We start from the raw sequence: 23,069 nt of genomic DNA, 5'->3' as shown, positions 1-23,069 counted from the left end.
GCCTATGATTAGCAGTAATGACGTATAACGGTAACGTCATATGTCTCAATGGTCTGGATGACCATAGGAAAATTTGTCCCAAGGTTGAGGCACCTATAAAATTCACAGATACAGTACTTTCTAGTAGTTCTCTGGTAAACTTCCATCAGGACGACATGTACCCGACCTCTTTTTCTATAGAAAAGGACTTGGCAGGATCCTTCCCGAAATTACGACAGTATATCTGTAGCACCATGCTCAATGCTACAAGGTATAAGCGCCATCTTGGATACAGCGCCATCTAGATATTCAATAGTAGTACGGGAGGAAGGGTAACCTTGATAACGGCTCCCCTTCTATTTTGCCACGTTTCCCCCTCGAAGCGCAAATGCTATTCGGGGTGAAGATTGCTATGTGTCGTATCAAGATATACGTCTCCTGATATTATGCGATATCCTTAAGAGAAATTTTAAGGATATTCGTGCCAGGAGTTAGAATTCTGGACACCTAAAGGTTAATTCTCTGGGAATATCACTCTAGCCAAATATCCCTTAGAAAGCTACCAATAGGAACCTTCCATCAGGACGACATGGCTATCTCACCCAAAATCCGTTTATACAGCTGGTGAAGGGTGCAGGTGAGGAGCGCCACCCTCTTTCCCTGCCAGGGTAGCATCACATTTGATTCAGCCAGTGTTGAGTAAGCATGTACTACCAGGGCCTTACCAAACTTTTTCATTTTCTTTTTCTATTGCAGGAAGTGAATGCATTGCTGTACACTACTTAGAATTATGGAAGTAAAACAAGATGTTCATGTTGCCGCGGAAATGGTGGACATTGCACCTGGTTTATGGCTAAGCCGGCTGTAGATCCACACTCCCACTGTTTGTGTTGTGGGGTGGCATGATTGTTTGTAATCATCCCCATTGTGGCGGGATGTTGCAAAACAACCCCCACACCTTGAATCACTCTAATAGACAATTGTCCCACAACACAAACTTTCTCCTTACGTTATCAAAAACTGGACTCTTAGACAAAAAGGACCTAAAAGCAAACCATAACCTTAAAACTATATTTATTAATACTAAAACAATCACTTAATACTAAAAAATCACCAACCATATTCCATAACCAAAAAAAATCACACTTAGCACTACAATCTTAACTTACTGTATATAGAAAACACATTCAAATATCCCCATGAAAAACAAAACTTAAAGCTAAAAATTCACTCCAACTCCAAATATAAACGTAATTAATATATATATTTCTGAGTGGAGACCTTCGTCCACACAATGGCCAACAGTCTTTAATTGCCCCAAACCACAACACTGACAAATATCAACACAACTGCATTAATTGATTTGGGTCTTGAGCGTTGTGATCATAATCACCATCATCATACGTAATCTTGTTAAACAGCCCAGGTCATCAATGCTTGGGCAATCCAAATGAGCAGTCTAACACAATCAATTACAGGCCAGGTCATCAACAATAGTGGTCCAAAAGAGCAGTCCAAACAAAATCCTTTATTTCAGGCCTGGTCAGCAACAATAAATCAACTTTCAAAAAATACAATCTCTCCAAAGGAGGAATCACGGCCTGAAAATAAAAAAAAAAAAAAAAAATACTTACAAACTCTCCTAGCTAACTTAACTATCGCACTATGATAAAAGATGAATAATTAACTTTCTATTATTCACAATCACGACAAGCAAATATAAACAAAACTGTACTTACTCAAAAATAAATAATCACTTCCAACGCTGGTCAAATCAATCAAATAAATATAGAAATCCAGCGTGCACACATGCAACTGCCCCAAGTCACAGTTAATCAACAGTCTTTCTAACAACAAACAATTGATACACTAACACACACACACTCTCTCTCTCTCTCTCTCTCTCTCTCTCTCTCTCTCTCTCTCTCTCTCTCTCTCTCTCTCTCTCTCTCTCTCTCTCAGGATTTGGCAAAAACAACAAAAAATATAAATAAAACAAAAATTAATCCTCCACACCATGTGCTAAATGCTAGTTATGGCTACCTGTGCTGTAACAAGCGTATCCCCGTGAAGGGGAAGAAGCGAGCTAAGCATTCGGCAGGGTCTGTCTTGGCAATGCCCTAGAAGACACTGATGGAGTCCTTTGCTGCTTCGTTTTTCTGTACATATGCCTCTGGGTCGGTCCCTGGGGAGTCTGCATTAGGAGCAAGGTGCTCCCCCGGATCTTTGTCGGCAGACTTTTCAGGTTCTGGTGATGTGTAGGGCACTCCAAGTGTTTGTCACACACTTCCAAAGTGGGAAACTCTTTGCCTATCTCTGTGTAGACTGCTGATGATGAGTTTGATTTAAGTCTTTCAGACAGGCTCTCCATGACTCTTTATAAGGGAACTTGTACTTAAGGCTAGTTCTCCCTCAGTTCCCCCATTACCACACTTCCCTGTAATTCCTGTGATGTCAGTGGTGAAAGGCATTGTGATGGCCTCAGTGTCAGGGACTCCCCTTTCAAGCCTAAAAGGACTGAGAGGACCCATAAAGTGGCTCCTATGCAAGAGGATGAAGGTGGCACAGGGAAGTGTTGAATCCGAAGTTTGGCATAAGGCCTCCAAGGTCAAAGTGCGTTGGCCCAGTGCACGGGGTTACCCCAATCCCTGACCCGGCCCCTATGTATCCCACCCCTTGTGCCTATTGGTCTTGGGCCAGTATTACGTGCTCCTTTTGTGTCTGAATGTGCCTCTGGTCCCACTTGTTATGGGGTCATGGGACCCTGTGAGTGTGCCTTCCCTCTCCCCTGTGACAATATGTCCCAGTGTTGTGGCTCCTGTAAGAGTTACTCATATGATTTCTTCCCCCAGTGGAACGTTGAATGGTCGCTCAGACTTCAATCCCTCTGATTGCAGAGCCAGGAGGAGGAAGAATTGTGTGCACTGTTCTTTCTCTTCCTACTCGTCATCACCATTTTCATCCTCCATCTCAGTTTCTGATTCTTCTAAGATGATGAGGAAGAGGTCAAAGATGTCATGGAAGGCCAGCTGTAGTCGTAAGGAGAGGGCTCCTTTCCGATACCACTTCTCTTTAGAGGGATATTGTACGGCACCAGAGTGGTTTCCAACCCCATGGGGGCAGGAGCTATGGCCCCTTGGGTCCATGACCCAGATCCTGGCAGATCCAGTTACCCTGTCTGCCTGTGTGGCCCCAGATACCCTGGAGGCTCCAGCCATCCTGGTAGCTGGCTAGGACAGGAGTTTACGGCCCCATACACTTTCTGTTGCCAGGTTGATGGAGGAGCTTCAGCAACCTCCATCTCCCTTTCCACCAAGACAGAGGGAGCCCGCTCTTCCCTCTTCCAGCGAGTTCTCGCTCTTCCTGGTTGAGAGGATGGCAACATTTGAGACTGATATTGTGAGCTTACATGTAATTGAAGACTAAGAAAGAGGGGCTGTTTCCCAGCCCCAATCCACAGTGGGAGAAGTACATTGTACTCCATCTGTGTCTGCTGGGATCTATGCCAGGAATTCTCCTTCCATTGCTATTGGCCTCCCCAAGACTTCTTTACGTACCGGGTTCTGTCCTTGTGGCAGAACAGATGTACTCGTGGGGAAGAATAGAATCTCCAGAGTATCCATCCGCACCCTTGGCCCCGACGTGTCACAAGGGTACTCAGGGTTTGGATGTCCTGGAGACATTGGACCTATGGAGGCAAACTGTCCCAAATCAGAGAATTCTTTCCTGAAGGTCCTTGCTCTCATTTGTGAATGCAATAGCCTAGAGGAGGCAACTTTGGCACCTCCTTCGGGGAGAACCTCAGTTATAGATCATCACTCCAGTGCCCCTGAAGGCTTGAGGCCCTAGTTTAAATTGGTGTGGTTGCATCGTGTTGATTTGGCCCGGGGTTGAGTTGACGATTAGACCTGTAGATCTGAGAATTAATTTGAGTCAAGTAGGTCAAATAATATGAGTCTCCCTACTCTCCAGGCAGCAAAGGGTCTACACACTAGGGAACCTTACATCAGCCCCTCTGCAGGTAGACCCAGTGGAGAGACTCGAGGCGTAAGAAATGTCTGAGTTGGCAGCCTTGGAGTTGTTTGGCCTGAGCTCTCTCCACTCCGTTTCCTGGCTAGACCGTGGGTCAGGAGCAGTAACATACTTCTTGAGGACAAGTTATCATTCTTGGAGTCTTTGTAGAGGTACAGCAGTCTTGTGCTGACTGGTGGGATGGTTGTGTCCTTGCTGGCTCACAAGTCTGCACACCAGTGGGCTAACTGAATTTTAAAGAGACGTGATGCTTTGGTTCCCGTTTCTCAAAACAAGTTGCCCTCTGGTGGCATTGTCGCTAAGGAACTTTCAAAGGAAATATGCATTGCTACCTATTTTCAGTGAATACTTCAACCCTACCCCTTTTCAATGGGTTTTATCAATTATTTCCTCTTCAAGGAAGGTTATAAGCCTACTACTTATCAAGAGATGTTTTCAGTTCCACCCTTTGTTCTTACACAAAATACCAACCATCGCCCTTTAAAGAGGGAGGTGATTTCCACGCAAGCAAGAAAACATTTGTTAGTGCGCACGGGTGACTAGCCCCTCCTCCCCCCACTATCTGTTGGAAGAGCATCACTTTGAATTTCGGCCATAATGAATACGGGCGTATGATTTTGTTCTTATCCAAAGTTTTTATCCTTTTTTTTTTTTACCAAAAGTGAATGCTGGCTGTTGATTGCTGTATTAATGGATGTGAAGCAACAAATTTGTATTTGCAGAGGAAAGGGTAGACATTGCAGCCAGTTTGAGTAAATCAGCAGTAGATCCACACTATCTCTTTGTATCATGTAGGGGGCATAATTGTTTACAATTTTCCCCTTGTGCAGAAGAGAGCTAAAACTTTGCTGGTGTCTGTCTTGGCAACACTTCTTTGGTCTCCTCAGTGGGTGCATCTGATGCCACTGTCCCTGCGCATACGCCTGTGGCTCAGTCTCCACAAAGTATGCAACAAGAGTAAGGAGCCCTTGAATCTGCTGTGGTAGACGTTTCAGGTTCTGGTTGTGCGTATGGTTGCCCGAGTGTTAGTCGAACCCCATTCGAGGATGGAGACTGATAAGGAGTTTCAAGGAAGTCTTTGGCTTCCTTAGGTTTCAAACCCCAGTCCAGCAGATCGCCAGGCGAGGACATTTGTAATAGGCTACCACAACCCAGGATTTGGCTGCCCCTAGGACACCGAACTTGGACTGGTACCAAGAGAGATCATCAATTCTGAGTCTGACTGTTCATTTATTAACATCATTGCACCCATCTGTGACTGCAACAAACTTTAGGTGACTATGGTGGTAGCTTCAGTGAGAACCTTGTTCATTGATTGGCCCTTTGGTGCCTCTCAAGGCTTAGAGGCCATCCTTGGAACTTCCTTGATCAGATCTGGTGGATTTGGCCTTGGATTGATGATCAGCTCTGGGGATCTGAAAACACACTCAAATCCTGTGGCAAGATGAATGTACTAAGAGACACATTCAATCACCAGGGACAGGTTGTTGAGCTTTTTGCCCTGTGGAGTTCCCCAGGGATTGACTTGCTTGCCAGATGTCTAAACCAGGAGCTCCCTGTGTTTTTCTCCTTCATTCCAGACCCATTGGTTATATTCAAAGACACATTCCAACACCCCTGGGATCACCTGGACGCAAATGCCTTTCCTCCGTTCAGCCTGATCCGCCTGCTAATTAACTACGTGTTGATTATGCCAAGCATGATGATCCTGGTTGCTCCCAGATGGCCTCATGCTAAGTTGTATCCTGATCTGTTAACATTTCCCTATGAGGTCTCAAGAGAACTACTTCAATGGTCCACACTCTCTTGTAAGCTGTACCTTTAGAGGAACCACAAATCTGTGAAGTCTTCACAAGTAGAAGCTATCGAGCATCTCCTTCAAGTGAAGGCTTTTTGCAAGGCACTGCACAGGAGATGTCTGGATACCTGTGGCAGTCCTATGCAGCTGTCTACCAGGGCAGTTGGTGCCATAGAAGGGATGCTTCTCTGGTCGGACCAACTCTAGTGCAGATAGTATATTTCTGTGTCTTTCTTTGCTGAGAGAAGTGCCTCTTGGTCGCGGTGTGGAAAAATTAATAGTATCATTAAGAAAAAGTACAACTTATTATTCATTTTTTCATTACATATGCATTATCTGTTATAATTTTGGTCCTCCAACTTGTCTAACGATGTATTTTTTTTTTTTTTGCAGCATGCCCTACTCCCTGTAGGGTTTGAAGAGGCAACTAGAATTTGGGAATTGAAAAATTAATTGGAAGGGTACTGCATCATCCTGCACCTGTTTATGTTGCTAGTCAGCCTGGTGATGACTTGTATTGTAAATATTTCTTCCCTGCTACATGAGTCACTTCCCAAACTTGTAATTGACGTCAGTGTTTTCTGAAAGTGACCAGTGACCCAGGTAGAATTTTAGAGAAATATTTTAAAGGGTATCATAAGCATTAACAGTTCACAGGAGCTATTGAAATGGCATATCTGGTTGTGGGCCCAGGAAGTGAACTCAGATCTTAGGAGGAGATTGACTGTGTTCGAGTTGAGTCTGAATTGTACAAGAATTATCGAAAGCCCTTCCAAGAATGAGAGATTTAGGTGCTACTGTGGTTGGTCAGAAAAGTTTCGATGAGAACGGAACCTTATCACAGTGCAGGTTTACAATTGGAGATTTTCTAGACATTGCTATTGTGGGCCCACAGAGACCTGCACAGCGTCGTGTGCGGCCATACTGTTCAAAGGCTGAGAATTTTTAAGTGACTTTGCAGCTTAGTGGTGGATTGGATATTGATAAGGACGGTGTTGCTTTGGGGAAAATTATTGCAGTACGGTATTTTTTCGCAGTTGTGTGTTCTTTCTGGGGGTTCATTAGATATTAAGTGTTCAAGTTTATTACTGGTCATTACAAATGTTATAAAACCATAGTGTTGTGGGGTTCTCCTTTAAGCTTAGTGTATCTGGAATGATTTAGATGATTTTTTAGTTTCATTTACAGATAAATATTTTTCCTGGTTTTTATAAAGACAGAATTTCATTCCAGAACCTTTCCCCATGGTGTCCCCTTCTCAGCCACTGTTTTTTCATAATAAATGTTCCCTTTCACCTAATGTTCTGACCCTTACTTAAATTTGAAGCTATCTAACCTTAAATTCAAGCTATTCACTTATACTGCTCATTTTTCCCAGAAATGAATCAGCGGTCACGCTACACGTTTATTCAGCAAGCCCAAGGTTAGAATAAATAAAAGGAGGAAGTAAGGTTCTAGCTGGGTCCCCTTTCCCAGTATAAATCAAGGGGTGGTGCCCAGTGCTCCGTTCTCTTGACTTGTTATTTAGATTTTTGTTTATTTCACCGTTGTATATTTTTTTGTGTAGTGAATGTTGGGGTGTGGTCGGCAGTTTGAGTGCTACCTCTGGCCACAGTTCGCAAACCACTACAGCGGCTTTCAAAGACTACCTCTAAAACTTGAAACATGGTATATCAATAGAAGGGAATAGACCTCTCCTACTTGTAAGAGTTGTCTATGCTCTGAGGAGCTTCAAGCAGTCTTGCTCACACTGGGACCTCAAGCCTCTAGAGTGGGATGTGACTCTGTCCTCAAGGCTCTTAGTGTACCCTGTATGAGCCTTTGAGAATGTAATCAAACAGAGATCTGACTCTCAAGACTGTCTTTATACTATCCTTAGCTTTGGCGAAGAGAGTAGGCAAGTTGCACGGTCTCTCTTATTCAATCACTCACGTGAAGTGGTGGATGGAAGTTTTCTTTAGTTTTTGTTCCAGAGTTTGTGGCCAAAAAGCTGGACCCATCAGTACATGACCCTCGGTTCGAGACCTCCATCTCCTGTGCGTGAAGCTCAGGTGGTGATCAAGAAGTGCTTATGGGTCCCTTGAGGCTCTGCATTGCTCTCTGAAGATCTCACACCTCAGGCCTGTGCGTCAGTAACTTCATTAGTACTGGCAGGATAAAGAAAGAGGTGTAAAGGAACTCTATCTCTTTCTGGCTTCATGAAACGATCTGTACAGTGTATGCCTCAACTACTGAAAGAGTCCAGTCACTAGCTAGGACCAGAGCTCACTAAGTCGGGGGTAAAAGGTCCACCTTTGCCTTCAAGAGAAGCTTATCAGTCAGCAAGGTGTTGAAGGCAGGGGTTTGTAAGCTCCAAACTACCTTCATGGCCTTTTATCAACGGGAGTATACCCACAAGTCCCTTGACACCTTGTGCTTTGTCCTGTGGTGGCTACCCAAGTAGTTGTGTATCCAGCCCAGCTTCCACATGGGATAGGAAGTATCTTGTGTAAGGTAACTTGCTGATGTAAGTCTGGAATGAATGGTAGAATAACTGGCTCTTCTTCATTTTTCTGCCCCGTTTTGTCGACAGAGCAGTGTAATTCTGGTGAATTACACTTTTGAGTTCCATTCTTTAACCTTAAAGGAGTATCTCCGCCACCTCTCTAACAAGGTGAGGGATTGTGGAATTTATACTGTACCAACCCATTGATCATCTTATACCAAGTACAGTATATTATTCCGAACTGATATACCTTTTCGGGAGAAATGTTTCTTCAGCTGATTACTGTATTTGATGGCCTGTAAGAGGCACTTTCATATAAAAAGCACCCTCATTTCAGCAGGTCAGATTCAGGAAAACAGTTTTTTAGTCTATTCAAGCTTATATTGTTGAAAATAGTCTAGCTGTACATTGCACAAGCAGAAACATATTGTATATTTCCCCGCATAAGACGACAGTTAGTGCATAGGCTAGCTTCTGTTGGCTACTTAAAAATCTAAAATAAATTAGATAAAGACCATTTTATATCATGCTTTTGCTAAACGCGCAACATAAAACCAAAGCCATGGCTTTGTTTACATTTTCATCACCGATTATAACGAACAAATACTGTATACGCATTTACACATCTGTGTATAAGTTAGCTTTTGCAGCAACAGATAGCTTACCAAGTATTGGTTATGAATTAATAATGTTATTAATTTTGTTTTTCATACTTACTTTATACTTAATGATTGAAAATAATGGAAATAAGAGCGATTCTATGGCAAGTTTTTCCTAATGAATGCTGCCTAGAACCTAAAACGTTGTTTTGTTTATGTTTCATCACCGATCATAATGAACAAACAAATGCATTTACACAAAACTAACAATACTAAGAGCTTTTAGTAAAGATGTTATGGCAAATATTTTACTTGCCTACAAATATTGTACTTGTCATATCCCCAAAAATTTCTACATGTCACATAACAGAAAAGCCATTTTGTTTTGTGTTTAGTCAAAAATAACAAAGTACCGCTAATGACAGTTTAATGTGACAGAGAAGATGTTGCCTGATTGGAGAAAGAGTGAGGATAGTTCAATTCATGGTGGATTTTTAATGAAAAATATATATGCTAATCTAAATTTGATTACTACCGTTATTAATGATACCATTAAAATTATCAAAGGTCAAGGAAAGAGAAAGTTAAAAGATTGCTGAGAACGCAACAATAACTTCGATGTTTACATTTTGTCAGCTGATGTTTATAAACGAAAGTTGCAACATTTCAATTTAAATTGCTTTTATTTTAACGAATTCTTTTTTAAAGCACCAGTAATAATACAATTATACCAGCAATAAAAATAAAAAAAAGGATGCATGAAGTTTAGTGCAGGTAAAAGTACCTAGCATAAGCTGGGTAATATTAGCCTAAGCCTACGTTAGGTCTCAAACTTTACCTACGATCTATGAGATGCAGGGCAGTTCTTTTATCAAAAATTTTGGGAAGAAAGGGCGTCCTATAGGCCGCCAAATATGTTATGTACATTTATCTTGGACATGCCAGGCCCCATCAGTCTTTTCATCCTTATGAAAGAGAGATAGAAGGTTGCTGGAGTCATCTCCTTTGCTCCTGCATGGAACCTGGCAGAATGTCAATTTCAGGGAAAAAAAAAAGAATCAACGAGTTTTGTTCCAAGAGGACTTCCGACCCACCAAGCAGTCAATCTCTCTATTTAAAGGAGGATGGTTAGCATTTTGCATAACATCACAAATTTTTAAAGTAGTTTGTATTTTTCCTAGCTATACAAACCTGAGTCCTTTAAGATAAACTTTTCTCAGCATCCAAACCACCCTCTCAGTCCTGAGTCGAAAGGTCAAAATGAGGCTCCTCTGACAGTTAGTGGGGCGGTGTTACTCACCGGCACCTACCATCTTTCATTAAGTACTTTGTTAATGAATTCAGTGGTTATTTTCCAGCTTTTTCCAAAATCATCTCCCTATTTAAAGGACTCAGGTTTGCATAACCAGGAAAAAATACGAATTGATTTTAAAATTTGTGATTTTTCAAGGGATGTTTTCAACTCTACCTTCATGGAATTATTCTACCTAATCCCTTGTTCAAGGAATAGTTTCAACTTCAAGGAATTATTCAACCCAACCCCTTATTCAAGGAATATTTTCAACTTTTAGATCACATAATGTATAAAGGCTGATAGGAAATGGCATTCCCATATAGAAATGGGTAAAAGTTAATGACAAAGAATAAGACAAAGCAGCAGCTACAGCCCATGTATGCTAGTCTCACAGTTGTATGCTCAGTCTACCCAGCATACAAGGTGGTTGATCAGTGGCTTTAGTGTTGAGGGATAGTGCTCTTCTTTTGTAATGTAAAGGCTATGAGCAAGAGGATTATTTTGAACTTGCATGGAGGCATGCTATTATTGGAAAATAAATACTTGTATTTTTATAAATCTTATTTTTTTTATATGGAAAGGTCACCTCTTACATTTGTGGAAGCATGATCAAATTGATATTATTCTATATTGATTAAAAACTAATATTAAAACTATTTCTGTTGTCAGGCTCATGCAGCTATTTTAGTATTTGATGGCACCAGAAAAGTAACCTACAAGAATCTCGCTAATTGGTACAAGGAGTTGAGACAGAATCGACCAGAGATTCCTTGTTTCTGTGCAGTGAATAAGATTGACGGTATGTTGTATTGTTTTGTGTTTTCAGTTTGAATTCATCTTAAGAAATACCTCCTTATACTAATTCTGGTTGCTCTAGGTACAAATGTTGGGCATTAGTTTTATCTTATTCATTATTTGGAAGTTTTTTCATAGAAGAGCCCATAGCCAATGTATAGAATTCTAAACCGTTTAGAGTAAATTATGATTATGGTTAAAACTTCTTGCTTTGACTACCAACAAATAATATTATATATGGGTATTAGAAAATTTGACTGAGAAAAGAAATGAAAAACAAGCAAAGGCTAGTTTGCTTTAAGTACCATCAAGCTAGGTAACCCAAGAAGATAATAGCACAGACCAATGTCTAATATTATATGATCACAAAAGGTGTGTAAAATAATTAGATATAGAACAAAAGATGATGCAACAAATAAAGATGCAAGCACAGATATCCCTGTTAGGTAAATAATACCTAATTAAAAGGTAGGGATTCCCATTACATCTTCAAAAGCAACCTTTTTTGTCCAATAATGATCATTTAAGTCCTTGCTTGCTAGTATACCCTCTGGCTTGCACTTTTATCATTGTATCTGATTTCTTTCTCATATAATTTTTGTATGTTTTTATTGGATTTTGCAGTGTACATACAGTAACTTCTTTCATAGAATCCTTTTAATTTCCTTTTATTCCTATACTTATGCAAACATTTCGTCTTGTAAAACTGGGTGTATGTTTTAAGCGGCCCCGGATCGGCCGGTGGTGAGCTCGAGCGAGAAGCCCAACCCCTTCACCTGTTGGAAGCTTATAACTTTTGTTTTCGGCCGCAACAAGTGTGAACACACTGTTGTGGTTGTGCCCTTATCAAACATTTTCATTTATCTTTTCTTACGGGCAGTGGATGCCGGCTGTTGCTTGGGATTATGGATGTCGACAAGAAGTTTGTACCTGATGGGGAAAAGTGAACGTTGCAACCGGTTTTTAGCTAAACTGGCTGTATGGGTGCCTATGCCTTTAATTCCTAGGAGTTACATGTAGGCAACGCTGGAAAAGTTGAGGGGTGCTTCACAGCCCTTCCTGATTCAGTGCACATGTTTCCTTCAGGGGCTTTGGCCCTTTGGAGATTGGGCACAAGGGAGGCCATCAAGGCTTTTCCTAGATCCTGATGAGGACCTCCAGCAACTTCTTCCCAAAAGGAGCCTGTGCATGCACAGCCCTTTTGAGCCATCCAAACTGGTCCTTCCAGGTTGTCGGGTCAGCTGAAGAAGGAAAGGCTGTTGCCAGATTTCTTCCTCTCCTGCTGTGGAAAGTAGGGAGTTGCTTATCTTGCCGTTGGATAGTGTGTGTACTTTTAGGATGGTTACTTATTACCCTTTCACTTTCAGGTCCATCACAACCCCCCCCCCCCCCCCCCCACCTGCCCCCCTCTCATCTATAGAGTTCTCATCCAATCTTCCAACATTGCTGAAATCCATGGTCTTACAGACATGGGAAGAAGGGATGTTGGAAATGAATGTGCTCAAAGCCATTCAAAACAAATCTGGGCTTTCTCAGTTGACTCCTCTTGGTGGAGAAGTCAACTCAGGACTGGAGGCTCGTAATCAAACTCTCTCCTCTGATTGAATTTGTGTCAAAGTTCAGGATGGAAACAGTATATTCTGTGCTGAATTCCATGAGAGAGGAAGACATAATGCTTTTGATGGATCTGAAGGACCCATACATCAGTCCTTGAAGAAAAAGCCTCTGCTTTGGACTCTGTACTGCTTCTCAGGTGTTCACCTTGGTAGCAGATTGGGCCCATTCACAAGGGATATCTCTGTTTATGCATCTTGATGATAGGCTGATCCTGGCCTCCTTTATGGGGCTCTTGCTACAGGATTGAGTTTAACCTATAGTTTCTTGTGTCCAATACCTCGCCGTTCTTTCGAGATAGGCATGTGGTATTTGAAGAAGTCAATAGGTCATTAGCAGCCAGTGTCTGACTCTCCCTTGTACTAGCTTTGAGTGTAGGGCTATGACACTAATAAGTATATATGGTCAGTCTTTAGGGCATTGTCCTTTTAGGTTACTGTCACTGTGCCTTACCTCTACCCTTCATGATCATTCTTTAAACTGGTTTATCATTGGGAATATAAAACGGAATCTATTTTTGGGCTCAGGCCATGTCGTCCTGATGGAAGGTTCCTTTAATAGCTTCCTAAAGGTATATATGACTACAGTGGAAAGAAGTGAAGAGAGTAAGAAAGGCCGGCACAAGAATTGAAGAGACAGTGAAAGATGGAAATGGAAGGTTGTTAAAAGGAGAGGAGGCAAGGAAAAGGTGGGCGGAATATTTTGAAAGTTTGCTGAATGTTGAGGATGATAGGGAGGCAGAGATAATTGCTGTTCCAGGTGTTGAGGTGCCAGTGATGGGAGATGAGAATGAGAGAGAGATTACAATAGAGGAAGTGAGGAGAGCACTAGATGAAACGAGAGTAGGAAAAGCATCTGGTATGGATGGTGTGAAAGCTGAGATGTTGAAGGAAGGGGGTGTGACTGTAATTGAATGGTTGGTGAGATTGTTTAATGTGTGTTTTGTGTTGTCAATGGTACCAGTAGATTGGGTCTGTGCATGTATTGTACCACTATATAAGGGTAAGGGAGATGTGCATGAGTGTTGTAATTCAAGAGGTATTAGTTTGTTGAGTGTAGTTGGAAAAGTGTATGGTAGAGTACTGATTAATAGGATTAAGGATAAAACAGAGAATGCAATCTGGGAAGTACAGGGGGGTTTTAGAAGAGGTAGGGGTTGTATGAATCAGATTTTTACAGTTAGGCAGATATGCGAGAAATATTTAGCAAAAGGTAAGGAGGTGTATGTTGCGTTTATGGATCTGGAGAAAGCATATGATAGAGTTGATAGGGAAGCAATGTGGAATGTGATGAGGTTATATGGAGTTGGTGGAAGGTTGTTGCAAGCAGTGAAAAGTTTCTACAAAGGTAGTAAAGCATGTGTTAGAATAGGAAATGAAGTGAGCGATTGGTTTCCGGGGAGAGTGGGGCTGAGACAGGGATGTGTGATGTCGCCGTGGTTGTTTAACTTGTATGTTGATGGAGTGGTGAGAGAGGTGAATGCTCGAGTGCTTGGACGAGGATTAAAACTGGTAGACGAGAATGATCATGAATGGGAGGTAAATCAGTTGTTGTTTGCGGATGATACTGTACTGGTAGCAGACACAGAAGAGAAGCTTGACCGACTAGTGACAAAATTTGGAAGGGTGTGTGAGAGAAGGAAGTTGAGAGTTAATGTGGGTAAGAGTAAGGTTATGAGATGTACGAGAAGGGAAGGTGGTGCAAGGTTGAATGTCATGTTGAATGGAGAGTTACTTGAGGAGGTGGATCAGTTTAAGTACTTGGGGTCTGTTGTTGCAGCAAATGGTGGAGTGGAAGCAGATATACGTCAGAGAGTGAATGAAGGTTGCAAAGTGTTGGGGGCAGTTAAGGGAGTAGTAAAAAATAGAGGGTTGGGCATGAATGTAAAGAGAGTTCTATATGAGAAAGTGATTGTACCAACTGTGATGTATGGATCGGAGTTGTGGGGAATGAAAGTGATGGAGAGACAGAAATTGAATGTGTTTGAGATGAAGTGTCTGAGGAGTATGGCTGGTGTATCTCAAGTAGATAGGGTCAGGAACGAGGTGGTGAGGGTGAGAACGGGTGTAAGAAATGAGTTAGCGGCTAGAGTGGATATGAATGTGTTGAGGTGGTTTGGCCATGTTGAGAGAATGGAGAATGGCTGTCTGCTAAAGAAGGTGATGAATGCAAGAGTTGATGGGAGAAGTACAAGAGGAAGGCCAAGGTTTGGGTGGATGGATGGTGTGAAGAAAGCTCTGGGTGATAGGAGGATAGATGTGAGAGAGGCAAGAGAGCGTGCTAGAAATAGGAATGAATGGCGAGCGATTGTGACGCAGTTCCGGTAGGCCCTGCTGCTTCCTCCGGTGCCTTAGATGACCGCGGAGGTAGCAGCAGTAGGGGACTCAGCAGTATGAAGCTTCATCTGTGGTGGAAATGTGGGAGGTTGGGCTGTGGCACCCTAGCAGTACCAGCTGAACTCGGCTGAGTCCCTGGTTAGGCTGGAGGAACATAGAGAGTAGAGGTCCCCTTTTTTGTTTTGTTCTTGTTGATGTCGGCTACCCCCCAAAATTGGGGGAAGTGCCTTTGGTATATGGATGGATAATCTGGGGATTGTGATGAACAGGGAAAAGTTGAATCTCATATCCAAGCATATTGGTAGACACAGCATCAGTGAGAGTGTTGCTGTCAGATGATTGTATCAGCAAGCTCCAGGATCACTGGTCAGCCTCCAAGGATCTCCTGTTCCTTCGTGTTCCAGTGGGACAGGAGTCTCAGGACTATCTCACCTGTTGACTGAATGAGGGAATTCTCATTAGGGGAGTCCCACATGAATATGCCTTCAGACATGCACCTGCGCTCAAATGTGTCGATAGAGGAGTAGGGCACACACTTTAAATGACCTTATTGTCTCAAGGGGTGGGGTTAGGAGAAGCATTTACTCATCAATGCCCTGGAAGGAAAGCAGACTTTCCAGTACTGCAAGCATTCCTAGAATATTGAGAAGGCACTCAGTAGAGTTGTTGTGACAACACCACTGTAGTGGCTTGCGTCAAGTAAAGGTGCCTAATCCTACACCCACTCTGCAAGCTGACGGAGCGGATGCAAAATGGGGTGGCTTTCCACGCTGGAGAGTTGTCAGCCAAGTACATTCTAGGCAAAAGAAATGCACTAGCAGACATACTCAGACGTGTATTTTCATATTGCGTTGCACCGGTTTACCAGATTGATGTTCTACTTCATCAGGGGGGAAAGTCTTTCAATTCAAAGTCATGTATTTCTTACTGTCAACGGCCCCCAAGTATTCACGGGAGTCTTCGCACTTGTGTCAGTTTGAGCACATGCCAACGGCATTCATCTAAGATACGTCAACGATGGGCTGATACTGTCCTCTCTTCAGGACAGCTTCTCTACCACAGTGACAAACTTCTTGAATTTTTGATAAATTGGGAGAAGTGAAGTCTTGAGCCTAAGCAGAAGATGGAGTACCTAGGTATGCTGATATATACAAAGAATGCAAAGATCTTTCCTTAGGAGAGTCACATCAGCAGCCTCAGGAAAGTAGTGCAAACCTTACTCATCAAACAACTTGTTCAAGCAACACAATAACAGAAGTTACTTGGACGACTTTTGTCCCTGGAGAAGCTCGTGTCTCATGGGCAACTCCATCAGCAGCTCTTCCAACGGTGCCAGAACACACAATGATTGGCAGCCACCGACTCCCCTCAACATCTAGTTTAAGTCGACCTAGAAGTAAGGGAGGCTCTAGCATGGTGGCTAAGGAACAAGAATCTAATCGAATGATTTCCCTTAGGACCTGGCCACACTGGACTGGGCGAGGCAAGATTCCTTGTCAATATGAACGTAATGCATCTTATGTGGGTGGCCACACCACATGAGCAGGAACACTTGACCCTTTACAGTTGCTGCTGAGTGATGTAGCATGTTTTAAAATGTTGTGGCGGTTCTAAGCGTCTTCATCCAAGACCTCGCAATTTCCTTTAGATAATAACATATTTGACAACAGGAAAGCTTTGTCTGTTGAGTGCAATGCATTGGAGGGTGGTGTTTCTGATGTAGCCATGTATCACTTTGTTACTTTTCTCCTGCCTAAGTCATGCCCTGTACCTTGACATTTCTTTCTGTGTTCAGTGTGGCTTCAACCTTAGAGTGCCCTCCTCTGGGTATACGTATCAAAGGTAGGGTGCTGTGCATACCTGAGTAATGAGATCACCTCAATGTGTTGGTCAGAGGAGGGAGATGCCTGCACATCAACATCTTAGGAATTAAAGCAGTTATTCTGGATCTGAAATCATTTCAACAACAGCTGATAGGTCACTTGTGGCGCTGAGCGACAACACCCGTAGTGGTCTACGGTAACAAGCAAGGAGGTACTACTTCATAGTAACTGCTAGTTAGCAAGGTGGCTACTGGACAGAATAGTAAAGCTATCAGCAAGATTTATTCTAGGTAAGAGGAATGTAATCGCTTACAAGTAAAGTCGCCAGGGTCATGTTATTGGAGTGAAGTGGTTGCTTTATCATCAAATAGCAAGAAGGCTGCTGACTTTGTGGGGTTTTCCATCAATAGACCTATTTGCTATAAAATTCAACAACAAAAATACAGTCTATTGCTCACCAATCCTGGACCCATTAGCAGCAGCAGCTGTAGAGGATTCTTATCAACACTGTTGGGAAGGCCACAACGCTTCTGCTTTTTTGCTGTTTTGCCTGATTCGAAGAGTAATCAACAAGTTACTGATTAACCCAGATCTCAGGCTGACTGTGGTGGCTCCCAAATGGCCACAACCAGAATGGTACTCAGATCTGCTGATGCTTCTAACAGAAGTTCCAAGGAACTACCCTTTTGGCCCAATCTGCTTTGACAACCCCACATGCAGAGGTTCCACGGTGCACTGACGGGGATGTCTTCCACTATGCAATACGAAAGGGATGTCTGGATATCTCCGGAAGTCCTCTGCAGAAATCTATCAAACAAAGTAGGCCATTTCTGAAATTGGTGCCATAGAAGGGGTAACTTTCTAGCCAGAGCCTCACTGCAGTTGATTGCAGATTTTATCACCGGGAGAAGTTTGTCTTGGTCTCACCGGGGAAAAGCTATCGCTTAGCCATGAGCCGGGTCTTTAAATTGAAGTTGTCAGACCTGTCCTCTTGGTGAGAATTGTCAATGCCCATGAGGTGCTTCTAGCAGTCTTGCCCAACAAAAGAACTTAGACCTCCTACATGGTATGTAACCAGAGTTCTTAGGTCCCTTAAAAGGGCCCTTTACAAACCACTATGACAATCATCAGCTAAGAACCTGACTGAAAACATTTTTTCTGCACTGTTTTCTTTTGGTGTTAGTCTTGGCAAAGAGTAAGCAAACCACAATATTTCTCATGTTGTATCATTCTGAGGGATGCAGAAATATCTTTTTCACCTTCATTCAAGAGTTTTTGTCGAAAATCTAGAACCCTACTGTCTAGGATGACAGGTTTGAGTCTCTCCATTTCTTCCCTTCAGAATGCGATGACCTGTTTCTTTCTCCTGTGAAGATGCTTAGACTCTACTCGAAGCAAACCAACCCTTCAGGCAGCAGATTCAAAATCTGTTTATTATTGCTGGCAGAACCAAGATTTTAAGAAACACGATTTCCTTCTGGCTTTGTGAAACCATCAAGAAAGCGTATCCCCATGCAGCAGAAAATTCTGATGATTCAATTCCGTACTGTCCATGAATTCAGGGAATGGGCTCGACACTAGCCAAGAACCTGTTCATGGTACATGTACTAAAGGCTGGAGTCTGAAATCACCAGACAACCTTGACAGCCCACATCTACAGGAGAATACAGTACCCACAAGTCTTTGGACACATTTTCACTGGGACCTGTGGTAGCTGCTCAGCAGATTGTATAGCGTACCGAGCTTTATACAGGGCAAGAAGCATCTTGTCTAAGGTAACGGTTGTAACATTAGAATGGGATAAGGTAGAGTGTCTTGCATTTTTTTCATCTCTTCTCCAGATCTTTATATGCTTGGTCAGACGTTTGACGCAGGTAAGCTTCCACACTGAGCACTGTTCTATCTATAATAATATAGAAGTATTTCCCCCATCCTTTGGGTGAGGGGGATCATTGTTTATATGTAGAACCCATTACTTTATATAGGCCCTACATTGACAATGCATCCTCTCAAGGATATAATGTTCATCAGTGACCATCTGTCCATAGACAGTAACCTAGCTTAACTTTTGACATTCTATTTTTCAAAGTCAGAAGATGCAGGCGTCTGAGTCCTTTGACATCACAGGATTTTAAACCAGCAAGTGTGGTTGAAGGCACTTCCTACCTCCTAATGATGATTTTCATATTAAAGGATAAAGGTTTGTATTTATGTAGGAATAAATCACAAATTTTAAAGGTAATTTGTATTTTTCTTAAGTGTACAAACCTGAGTCCTTCAAGTTTCACTTCCCACCACAACCACACTGTATGCCTTAGCTGAAGATCAAAGTGGTGTCTCAGTGTGCCGATGAGTTGACGAGGCTACCCCGCCACCCATAATTTGCTGATACACCTCATCAAAATTTTAATAGCAAAGTTTCAGCTCAGCTGAAAACATACTCCTATGAAAGAACTCAGGTTTGTATAGTTAGATAATATATAGATTACTTTAAAAATTTTTTACTTTTCTTTGTGAAATTGTGTAAAGCAAAGCAGCTTGTTATAATTAGCCAATAGTTTTTATATAATAGACTTTCTTTACATAGTAGTAATAACTTTTGCTTTTTTCCTTAGTGTAAGAAGCACGACAACAAATTCAAAATTATGCTTGACTGTTCCTGACAGTTCTTATGTTTAATTTGTTTTATCTCTAACAGAGAATGAAGAAATAGCAGGCAAGAGTTTTGCCTTTCCAGAAAAGAATAATATACCCATGTACTATGTGTCTGCTTCTAATGGAACTAATGTTGTAAAGGTAAGTTCATACACTTAGTACTGTATTTGATTATCTTTATGGCAAGATGCCCATTGTGTTCAGGGCCTCATTATACAAGAAACCTTTCAATCACCTCTTGAAATTGTAATTTTTTTTATAAAGCAAAATTAATTTTGGTTTTATATGATGATTTTTGTTACACAGACAGACCCTTTGCAATTTCCACCAGCCTTTCCTCCATTCAGCATTACCCTATCGCACACTATACAGAAGAGCTTACTCATCTGGCTGGGCATGCATCCATTGAAATATTTTTTATTAGTGTTGGTTACCTTATTGTATCTTTTTTGTCTGGACTAAGCGTAAGCACAGTGGGATGGGTGAATATCTTGAATAAGCTGAGAAGGTGCATAAAGGCTTGTTATTTAGGTCATCTGTTTGGCGTGAGTGAGACTTTCAAATGTCAGTGTAAGCCAAGGTTAGAATGTGTGAAGAGACTATTCACTAAACTGATTTATGGAGGTGAGATATGGATGTTGAAAACATGATGAAAGAAAGAAAAAATAAATACAATACATGAGGCACTGTATATGTACATGTGATGTGGAAATTTTAAAATTTGTTGATCTCCACATCCCACTCCTCAAGTTTTTTTTTTTATTGAAAAATATTATGTAATAGATTTGAACATTACCATCTATATATTTTTGTTTTCCAAGTCATTGTACAGCTGTTAAAGTTTCAGACTAAATATGAATAGGGAATTTCTTATTAGATTCTGAGCAGGAATTCAATGCTATTCTGCATCCTACAAGCACAGCTATCAACTCCAGTTGGGAGATTGGCTTCTTAACTGAGCTGACCATCTCTTACTCATTAATATTAATAATGATACAGTAGTCAAATGCCTTCAACCTTGATAATAAAACCTACTGTGCCATAAGCATGATGCTAGAATCATAGAACAAATTCGGTGCATCTAGTTATCGTTATTCTTTGAAATATGACAGACTCCAATCTTTGGAAATTTTATACCAATTCATGTTAAACACATTTTAATTTGCCTAAGCTCTCCATGATTTACTCAATTAAGGCATGCAGTAGTTATTTCAAGTCTTACCTAATATTCTTTTTGCTATACATTTTGCAAATGCAACTGATTTAATAAACTAAAAAAAATCAAGGATTATTAGTGTGTTTATATGATTTGCCATCCTATCCCCTATACCTAGAAAACTAGTCCTACACTTAATGGCCACTTGAGGCTGCTATCTTGAATCCCTCATTCTCCTTTTGTCGAGAGTTCTATGTTCATCTTATAAAGTGGTGCTACTTTATATAGAGGATTTTCGCCACCCTTCATTGACCATTTGGTGGTTACCTGTTTCTGTTAAGTTTTTTAATCTAATTTTCAGGGAATGTACAATTGTACCTCAGTTTACAAGTTACTTTGAATACGAGCAAATAACTTTACAAGTGAGTTGAAATTTCCCTTTGTATGTGCATTTGTTCCGTAACTGAAGTACAAACCACGCTATTTAATATGGGTAATTACTTTCGGCGTAGCTGAAATGACGAGCCATTAGAATTTTAATGATATTTTACTACCCCACCGCTAGTTAGCGGGGGGGGGGGGGGGGTAGGGGGGTAGCTTGCTTTTCCCCCCCCCCCTCACACACACCTGTGCTGAGTTCACTTTGCTCTCGGCTCGGGTGCTAGACAGACGTGTCCGCTGTCAGCCTCGCCTTCTCTGACAGCTATTTAACTGATCTTTTGTTTGCTTATTCTTCGACAGAGGGTTTGTGAAGTTGGCCTCTGCGATGCGGAAGTGTCCCGGTTGACCTGACCGCCCTTGTGGAACTTATGTGTCGGCGGTCGAAACGGACCCACACACCTTGTGTCCTTTCTGTAGGTGCCAACGGTGTGATAAAAGTAATGTATGTGGCGAGTGTGGGGAGTGGTCTACCTCCCAGTGGGAGAGGTTTTCCCGGCGCCGGAAGAAGAAGTCCAAGCGGGATATTTCTCCTTCGAAGAGTTCTTTGAAAGGAGAAAAACCCAAGGCTTCTTCTTCCGTGCCCCAAACCTCCTCCGAAGCTCCCACTCGATCGGTTTCTTCCGAGAAACTGTCGAGTGGTAGCGTTGGCTGCAGATCTGTTGACCAATCTCGGGGTTTGGGAGAGGGAGTTGCCTCCCATAGCGAGGCAGCTCCTCCTCCTCTCCCGGGGGAGGATATTGATTCTCATGTTAATGTTACTAACCATGATTTGTTGCAGCTTTGGGCTTCCTTTGGGCTTGAGGGTTCGCCCTCCAAGAAAGCCTTGTTTGACATGATCAAATTGGGAGCAGCTGTCAAACAATCGCCGACTTTAGCAGAGGTCGATCCTCTGTCTATCGTCGATGTTGTTGTGGCAGAGGCTTCTGACGAGTTGGGTCAAACCTCTGCTTCTGATGTAGCTGAAGGCTTAGCACCCCCTCCGATCATCCTTCGGGGGAGGAGCTAAGTCCAACGGTCTCTCCTGCAGGTGATTCTCCCCCTCGGGGGAGTTCACTGACAGAGACTCCTCTTCGGAGGACTGCTGGTCAGCTTGCTGATCCTACGGTCCCCAGCGCGTCAGCGCTCACCTGCCTGCCAGCGCGCCCTCTTCCTGATGTGCGCCCATGATCTCCTGTGCGCCAGCGCTCGCCTGCGTACCAGCGTTCTCCTACGCGCCAGCACTCACCTGTGCGCCAACGTTCTCCTGTGCACCCACGATCTTCGGATCTGGGCGCAAAGGGGAAGATAATCTCTTCCCCTGCTCGCCGGCGCTCGCCAGCACGCCTCCCTTCACCTATGCGCCATCGCGCGTCTGTTGCCGTTGAGGATGTGCGCCCTCATGCGCACCCGCGCACAAGGGATATTTCCCCTGCGCACACGCCCAACATTTTTACCCTCACGGGCTCAGCGTAATCCTGTGCGCCCGCGCGCGAACAATCGCCTTTGCACGCGAGTGCTTATTCAGCTTGCTGCGTGCCCGCCGCTGTCACCAGAACGTGCCCCTGCGCGCCATCGTTCTCCCACGCACCCACGCACCCACGCGCTCCCTCACCTGCGCGCCATCGCTCGCCCACGTGCCAACGCGCGCCCTCGCCATCGCCTACGCTCGCCATCGCCTATGCGCTCGCGGACGAGCAATCGCCCGAGTGTGATTTAGGGAGAATTCCATCGCGCCAGCGCGACCACCAGTGCGATCCCACGCGCGAGGCTGGAGGACGACGTGCGGCTAGGTCATCATCATCATCATCCCCCCCCCCACGCAAGCACAGAACGAGCTGCTCGCCGGAGAGAGGGAGATCTCCAGATAGGTCCAGGAACTTGCCTTCTTCTTTTCAGGCCGACCCTGCTTTGGTAACTCCTCCTAGGGATCGAACGATCCCCTTCCCTCCAGAGGGAGTTTCTGACAGCACAGCTGTCAGTTGGCAGCCCTGGTTTGGGTCCCTCGTCAGAGCGGTCGTGCAGGCTTTTAAGCCTGTTCTCTCTGAACTGGGACACAAATCAGTGGCAATTTCGACACCCCTGA

General features: G+C 43.0%; 1 protein-coding gene across 1 annotated transcript in view; it reads left to right on the top strand.

Annotated features, from left to right (window-relative positions):
* The window catches only part of LOC137645018 (rab-like protein 2A), a 102,405-nt gene that overhangs the window by 65,436 nt on the left and 13,900 nt on the right, over positions 1-23,069 (top strand). Inside the window, exons 4-5 of the mRNA XM_068377885.1 lie at positions 10,857-10,986; positions 19,454-19,551. Coding sequence (XP_068233986.1) covers positions 10,857-10,986; positions 19,454-19,551 — 228 coding nt within the window. The remainder of the gene's footprint in view (positions 1-10,856; positions 10,987-19,453; positions 19,552-23,069) is intronic.

The sequence above is a fragment of the Palaemon carinicauda genome, chromosome 8, assembly GCF_036898095.1.
Source record: "Palaemon carinicauda isolate YSFRI2023 chromosome 8, ASM3689809v2, whole genome shotgun sequence".
Taxonomy (NCBI): domain Eukaryota; kingdom Metazoa; phylum Arthropoda; class Malacostraca; order Decapoda; family Palaemonidae; genus Palaemon; species Palaemon carinicauda.
This window is presented reverse-complemented; position numbering and strand designations above follow the sequence as displayed.